General features: G+C 37.4%; 1 protein-coding gene across 1 annotated transcript; it reads left to right on the forward strand.

Annotated features, from left to right (window-relative positions):
• Positions 1 to 809: 809 nt before the first annotated feature.
• On the forward strand, positions 810 to 8,446 carry NPFFR2 (neuropeptide FF receptor 2). Its single transcript, XM_060097530.1, is given in 8 exon segments — positions 810 to 865; positions 1,228 to 1,562; positions 5,396 to 5,495; positions 7,061 to 7,361; positions 7,363 to 7,633; positions 7,836 to 8,035; positions 8,358 to 8,415; positions 8,418 to 8,446. Coding segments are annotated over 8 exon segments (1,350 nt in total).
• Positions 8,447 to 8,813: the final 367 nt, after the last annotated feature.

Raw genomic sequence — 8,813 nt, forward strand, 5'->3', positions numbered from 1 at the left:
TTGCGAGTTGGGCCCTGGGTTAGAGTCTGGGAACTTAAATTCTAAACAGTTCCCTATACTGATATAAAGTTTCCTTAAATGGTAGAGTGGCTCACCATGCCTAGTTTGTTTGTACGACCACATAGTTCATGCTGCACGCTTACTTTCCATCTGGGAGTCTGGAATTTTGATGTATACTAAAAAGAAGTTGCCTATATGACCATTCTCTAATTAAAAACCTTTTCACACATGTTGTCAACTCAAACTTGTTGCTGGAGGAATTAAGCACGTCCACTGAGAGAGGACTCTTGGAAGCCTGTGCCTGGTTTCCTGCAGATTTTACTCCATGTGCCTTTTTATTTGCTGATTTTGCTTTGGATCCCTTTGCTATAATAAATATTAGCAGTGAATATACTATATGCTGAGTCCTGTGAGTCCTTCTAATAAACCACCAAACCTGGGAGTGTTCTTGGGGACCTCTGACACACATTGATTGAAATGTCTTTCTTAATACTTATACATTTTAAATAAATATTTATTGAATACATATTATGTGAATTGAATTATGCTATGTGAAACCAAGATAAGTAACCCAGACCTATTTTAAGAAATTCACAGTTTTGTGGCTATGTCAACATACAGAAGTGTATAAAAAGAATATCCAATTAACTGAGTCAAAGCAGAACAAGGAAAATACAAGAAGCTTATTTCAATGGAAATTCTGAAGATGTATCTTCATCTCGTTCAAATATCAGGAAAGCTCATGGCATGTGAGTTAGCATGTTAGTTAGCAAAACAAGTAGGTTTTGACAGGTTATGATATCTGAAGGATGGAGGAAGAGGAGTTTTGGACTGTTTCCCTTGAAACTTCACAAGTGGATAGAAGGTATAGCAAAGAAGTGAATAATATAGAGTATATCAAGGAAATACAATATAATAATAATTGTTACTTGTGGCACAAAGTGGAATTTTCAAGTGCTCTTGATTAAAATCCTAATAATTTGAATGCCTTATTTATAACTCATTTTTATGCAAAATTTATGGATTATTATAGAAGGCCCATCTATATATATACATATCGCTGATACACTTCATTGTACAGCAGAAACTAACACAACATTGTAAAGCAAGTATACTCCAATAAAAAAAATTCCGTAGCATTTTAAAAGCATCTCTCTTAAACTCTCTTAAACTTAAGTTCTCCTGGTTTCTAATCATGTTTTTCTTTTCTGCCTCATCTTTGTTCAGGTCCATCGTGAGTGAAAACTGGGACTCAAACTCTTCGGAAACCTGGCATCACATTTGGAGTGTCAGTGACACAAAGCACGACCTGTATGCAGATAGCAATATCACCTATGTGAACTACTATCTTCACCAGCCTCAAGTGGCAGCGATTTTCATTATTTCCTACTTTCTGATCTTCTTCGTATGCATGGTGGGAAATACAGTGGTTTGCTTTATTGTAATGAGGAACAAACATATGCACACAGTCACTAATCTCTTCATCTTGAACCTGGCCATAAGTGATTTACTAGTTGGCATATCCTGTATGCCTATCACGCTGCTAGACAATATTATAGCAGGTATGTTGATTTGCATGCAGCTCAAACATACTATGAGAAAATATTTGTCTCATATCCCTGAAGCCATGGCAGCGTCATCCATTCATTCACAAATATTTATTGAGTTCTAAGAACTGCTCCAAGTAGCTGTTCTCATGGGGTCTACATGCTAAAGGAGGATAAAAACAACAAACAAATAGCTATATAAGTAGTCAGAGAATAAAAAGAATTATGGAGAAAAATAGAACAAGTGACAGAGATGAAGTGTGGAAGTTGTTATTTTTATAGAATGTTCACTGAAGGTCATCAGTGAATGGTGACACTTCTTACTGAAGACTTTGAATTTGCTTAACAGTTCAGGGCACATATAATATAGTAGAAATATTAAGAATATTATGGACTGTAAAGTTCAAAGAACATGTGGTTTCAATTGATGCAATGTCTTCAATCTAATATAAATAGATATTTAAGCCCTCTCGTGGTTGGCTGAGAGATTTCCAACAGTTTTTGATGGAAGATGGAGTAACAGAGACAATAATTTCTCACAAAGCAGTAGTTTCACTCATATAGTGGTAATTTACATGTGCAACATAAGTAATGGTTCGGGTATTACCCTAGAGTACTTCTGGGTCCGTATTACCACTTCTTTAGCACTACGTTATATGCTCTTCAAGTACAGGAACAGTGTATCTATACCTCCCAGTACAGTTTTGGTGCATAGTACCTGCTTAATAAATATCTGTTGTATTAACTAATGAACAGCACTCAATATATACATATTCTAAATCTGTATGAGAAAAAAATGAAACCAAAGCAGCATATCAAAAAATATTTAGATCAACATGAGCCATATCATAGTTCTTTTCCTTTTGTGGCATTCAACATTGGTTTACTGAAGAATAAGAGGTTTCTCTTTAGAATTTACTTCTGTTTCTTTCCTTTCTCTGGAGTGGGAGTCAGGGAGAGTTTAGATTGCCTATTCTATCATCAAGTACTATATAGATTCTGCGTTTTTCTGATGCTTGTAATTAGAAAACAATATTTATTAAGGATGTACATTTTCAAGATATTGTGCTAGACAAAGAGAGTGAAAGAATGGATAAAAATTTTTGTTACTCTCAAGAAACTTACTTTACCAATAAGAAACGCTCTCAATATGTCCCCCCCAAATATCTATAATTAAATTATTATTTAAGAGTTTTTCATATACAGTATCCTTCCTTACCCTTGATTCCCATTCCAGGAGGCAGCCACATCCAGCATTTTTTGCCTTTTTATTTATTTATTTATTTTTGCGATACGCGGGCTTCTCACTGTTGTGGCCTCTCCCGCTGCGGAGCACAGGCTCCGGACCCGCAGGCTCAGCGGCCATGGCTCACAGGCCCAGCCGCTCCGCGGCATGTGGGATCTTCCCGGACTGGGGCACGAACCCGTGTCCCCTGCATCGGCAGGCGGACTCTCAACCACTGCGCCACCAGGGAAGCCCTGCCTTTATTTTTGGTAATTACTACCACATTGCTAAATAACATGTTTTTATTCTAATATATTATCAGACTGTAGAAGATGTAATTTAGTTCTCATTATCCTCTTCTACCCCAAGGGGTGGTTTCCCTCACCAAACTCCACTGAACTGACAGCACTAGGACAAAAGAACATAAATCTGTAGAAACTGAGTATCTGAATATGAAATTGGAAAAACAACATGATTGGCTGAAACTTGGTACAAATTCAAGCAGATGCATTTATGCAGAACCACAAATATACATTCACAGTCTTTACCTCCCTCATTCTCTCAATATACTCTATGAGTATATCATAGTTTTTTGTTAAATCAATATTTAGAGTATGCATTCCTATTATTATATGTATCTTACCCCCTGCTGAGCCAAGTAGAGTACTATCATACCAACTTTTTCTCTTATAAAATGTTTTTTTGTTTTCCTGCCTTTAATAGGGGCATCATATTTTGATTTGCTTAGTGTTTTTGGAGTGTACCTGTCAATAATGTATGTTCAGATTCTCTTCCAGGAGAGTTAAATTTCTTGTCAATACCTTCAAACATATGGAAAACACATCCAAAAAAATGTAAATGGCATCTTTTTTCCTGGAGATACCCCTCCAGGTACTCTCTATCCTCTTGTTCCTATCCAGACACATTGCTCTCCAGGTATGGAGCTCAGCTATTGCTCTGGGATGTTCCTTCACTGAGAAGCTAACAATTCTCTTCACCTCTCTTTATACTCAGTCCCCTGTGTTCTGGATGCCATTTCTTTTTTCTTGGTTTATTCCCCTATTAACTTCTTGTGAAAGGGTACACTGAGACAAAAAATGTTTGAGATGTTGTAGTGCAAATATCTTTATTCTGCCTTCACACTTCATTATAGTTACCTGGATAAAGTATTCTAGGCTGGACTTTCTTTTTCCCTAAAAATATTTAAAGAGATTGCTCTATTGTTAATGCTGAGAAATTTGGTGTTGTTGCTGATGCTATCTGACCCTTGCTTCTTTTATTTATGACTTGTATTTTGCTTTTCTTCCTAAAAGCTTTTAGAACTTCTCTTTACCTCAAGTGTTCTGAATTTCAGGCATTTAAGCCTTGATGTAAGTCTTTTTATTTTCCATTTTTTGTGCTAGACACAAACGAGGTCTTTTCAATCAAAAAATGAATGCTTTCAGTCCTGGGGAATTTCCTTGCAGAATTCTACATCTTCCTTCCTTCAACTCGTATTAATCAGATATTGGAGGTGCTGTGTTGCCATTCTTTAAAAAATATTTTTCTTCCATTTTCTTCTCCTCATTATTCTACTTGCAAAGATCTTCTCAACTTCCTCTTCCAACCTTTTTGTTGACATAAAGTCAACAGCCATTTCTGTTATCATATTTTAAATTCGTTGAGCTATTTTTATATTCTTTGTGTTCCTTGTACTATCATGCACATATTTTTCATGGACAAAATGTATTTTATCTCTGAGGTTATGAGTAGTAATTTTCTTTGTTTTTTAATTTTTTGTCTACCTGATTCAGATTAATTTTCTCCTGTTTTATTCTTCCTATTTATTTTAGTTTCCTTCTTTGATGGTTGAGGTCTACCTAATAGTCAACTACTATTTAGCTACTTGTATTTCAGAGTGAGGTACTATGTGGCTGCTTTGAACCTCTGCAGGACTGGGGTTTGAGGTTAGGCCCACTCTCGGCTTCACTAGTCTGGGTCATTCATTGGGAAATCCACAGCTATCAGAATCTGCCAGTGAAAATATGTCAGTGTTCTTGGAAGGATCACTTGTCCTAGAAGGAAATTCTCTAATCTACTGCCATAGGGATTATAAGTCTGGCAGCTGCATTCTGGAGCTGAGTGGGTCTCTCTACCAGCAGTAGGAGCACATGCAGAGTGTATATGTACTTCCACTCTATCCTTCTGCATCATTGTGGCATAAAGCCATTCAAGCACCAATTTTAAGATGGTCTGGATAGACGACAGAATGTTTTTTAAAGTATGCTTGGCTTATTTAGGTTATTGGAAATATTTTTAATTAGATAAGAGTATTTTTTAAAAAGCTATAGGATAGTTTTTAAAAGATAAATTTAAAAAATCTGAGCAATGTGTAACATTAATCTCTTGGGAAACTAGAATATTTGCTACACTTACTGTGTAAGTTTTGACCTTATTAATATACTGAAAAACAGAGATCTGAATGTATTAATGAAAATAATGGGAAACATTGATTGTTCCCTGGATATCATTTAGGAAACAGTTGTAGCTGTCTAGTTTCATGTCTTTCTCTTCATAATTTCAGTGAAATTTAAAAAAATATATATGACCTTTCCAAAGACTAACTGTCCCAGTTCCCTTTCAGGATGGCCTTTTGGAAATACAATGTGCAAGATCAGTGGCTTGGTCCAGGGAATATCTGTTGCAGCTTCAGTCTTTACTTTAGTTGCAATAGCAGTAGATAGGTAGGTCAGCACCAAACTCTGAATCCAGAAAATTGGGCATATCTGCAACTAATCCACCTAACCAGTGAAAAATGTATAATCTACTAAATTTGGGTATATCTGCTTAAAATTGTATCCATAATATGTACCCCTTTAAGAGCAAGGCTTATATATATATATGTATATATTATATACACACACACTAAGGGTTCAGTAATAAAATAAAACTACTGAAGTTTCCATATTTGAAGATTAAATAATTAGGGATGATGCATGTCTTACTTTGGGCTGCTATTAACAAGATATCATAGACTATTTGTTCAATGAATAAATGAAAAAATAATATTTGAAGTTTCAATAGCTGGTTTACAAAAAGAGCAAAATACCTAGAATTGTACCTTTGAAGTTACCCATAATTTAAGGGTGAGTAAATGGGAGAATTCACTGATTAGAAGACTAGATGAAAACTTGGAATTTAAGACAGAAGAGCTTACACCTTCAGTGAAGGACAATGGAGCAGTCAAAGCTCAAGATAACTAGTGATTATATAAAGATAAGATAAATTTGTTTGGAGTTGCTGATGGGCCACTTAAAAGCTCTAAGTTTCCTTACCTGCAGATCTGGAAAGTATTAATTTTTAATTTTATAGAGTCATCACAGAAATCAAAGAAGATTCAATAGATGATAGTACTTTGAAAAATATAAAATGTTTTACAGTTATATAATAGTATGATTATCTTATAATGAACATAATGAATATCAGTAGTAACAAAATTAAGAATCACAATAACAAAATAGCAGTAAAATGAATCAGGCTTACTCTACATACTGATAATTGTCATGCTCAACAGAGGACACAGAACACTGGGAGGATGCATAAATAGAACTCATCATGGAAACTCTCAGACTCATAGCTGTGAAACAAACCACCAAAACACTTAGTGGCTTAAAACAGTAATGCTTTAATATTTGTCACAACTCTGTGGATTGGCTGGGTGCCTCTGTGTGGTTCTCCTATTCTGTGTCTTGTAGCTGAAATCACTCACGCTTCTGCTTATGCCATGCTTGCTAATGTTCAACTAACTGGCCAAAGCAAGTTGTATGGCCAAGCACACAGATCACGTGTGAGGGGACCACAGAAGGGCATGAAGGGACATTTAAGAATATGGGCTCTGGAGCCAAAATAGATGTGTAAATATCATGTGTAATTATGGGCAAGATTTTTTACCTTTTCTAAGCCTTTTCCTCCTCTTTTAAATAAAAAAGCTTAAAGAGGCAGTCCATGCAAACCAATGGAAAGGAGCCTGGAACAGAATATTAAATGCTCATGCTCAATGTTGACTAGTTACAATAGTACTTTGATTATTAATAGTGTCTGATATACTCCACTCATTAATTTTTTAAGTTGAAATTTATCTCATATATTAATTACAGAAACTGGTAATGCACGCCTCCCTACTAATGGTAACTTTCTGTATTTGAGGGGGAATATTTATGGAAGACTGTAATTACTGAAATAAATTTAATTAATGACTTGGTCAGAAGTTATGAGGCAGTCCTTCACTGATATTTGCCTTTAATTACAGGTTCCGGTGTGTCGTCTACTCTTTTAAACCAAAGCTCACTATCAAGACAGTGTTTGTCATCATTATGATCATCTGGATCCTGGACATCGCCATTATGTCCCCATCTGCAATAATGTTACATGTACAGGAAGAAAAATATTACCGAGTGAGACTCAACTTCCAGAATAAAACCAGCCCAGTCTACTGGTGCTGGGAAGACTGGCCAAATCGGGAAATGAGGAAGATCTATACCACTGTGCTGTTTGCTAACATCTACCTGGCTCCCCTGTCCCTCATTGTCATCATGTATGGAAGGATTGGAAATTGCACTCTCCAAGACAACAGTGCCCCACTCAGGCAAACAGAACCAGGAACAGTGGCACGTGGTGTCCAAGAAGAAGCAGAAGGTCATTAAGATGCTCCTGACTGTGGCCCTGCTTTTCATTCTCTCCTGGCTGCCCCTGTGGACTCTGATGATGCTCTCAGACTATGTTGACCTGTCTCTGAATGAACTGCGGGTCATCAACATCTACAACTACCCTTTTGCACACTGGCTGGCCTTTGGCAACAGCAGCGTCAACCCCATCATTTATGGTTTCTTTTTTTTTTTTTGCTGTACGCGGGCCTCTCACTGCTGTGGCCTCTCCCGTTGCGGAGCACAGGCTCCGGACACACAGGCTCCGCGGCCATGGCTCGCGGGCCCAGCCGCTCCGCGGCATGTGGGATCTTCCGGGACTGGGGCACGAACCGGTGTCCCCTGCATCGGCAGGCGGACTCTCAACCACTGCGCCACCAGGGAAGCCCTATGGTTTCTTCAATGAGAATTTTCGCCATGGTTTCCAAGATATTTTTCGCCTCCATCTCTGCCAAAAAAGAGAAAAGCCCAAGGAAGCCTACACCCTAAGAGCTAAAAACAATGTGGTCATCAACATATCTCATCTGTCAGCTCAGGAATCTACAATTAAAAACCCACATGAGGGCTTCCCTGGTGGCATAGTGGTTAAGAATCCGCCTGCCAAGGCATGGGACACGGGTTCGAGTCCTGGTCCGGGAAGATACCACATGCCGTGGAGCAACTAAACCCATGAGCCACAGCTACTGAGCCTGTGCTCTAGAGCCCATGAGCCACAACTACTGAAGCCTGCACACCTAGAGCTCGTGCTCCACAGCAAGAGAAGCCACCGCAACGAGAAGCCCGCACACAGTGACGAAGATTAGACTCTGCTCAACACAACTAGAGAAAAGCCTGCGCACAACAACGAAGACTCAATGCAGTCAAAAATAAATAAATTTATTTTTAAAAAAACACACAAATGAGGATATTGTGCTTTGTAGAAAAAGTGCTGAAAAACCCATACAGGAATTAATGATCAAGAATTAAAACTTACTGATAGCAATGAGATGTAAAAGGAGCTGGTGTGATGATTTTAACTCTACTGTGTGTTATATGGTGAAATACTGTTGCTTTTTATGGCTTTGTACTTCAGTTCTTCTTAAGAATGTTAGAAGCTCTCTCTGGAAAACAGTAAACAAAATGACCTTCTGTTTGCAATCAATCTTACTGTATTTAAAATATATACAGAGACCCATATACAAATTTGCCTGGATAAATCAATTTTCTAGGACCAGTTTTCAAAGCCTGATCTTTTCCAACTTAGTTATTTGTATATGAATCAAGCATGTGTTTTATGTGTATATATATGTATGCAACACACATACACACATATACATTTTCTTCAAATGGTGATAAATGGGCAGTTCTTTGCATGAGAGC

This window comes from Mesoplodon densirostris, chromosome 1 (genome assembly GCF_025265405.1).
Source record: "Mesoplodon densirostris isolate mMesDen1 chromosome 1, mMesDen1 primary haplotype, whole genome shotgun sequence".
Lineage (NCBI taxonomy): Eukaryota > Metazoa > Chordata > Mammalia > Artiodactyla > Ziphiidae > Mesoplodon > Mesoplodon densirostris.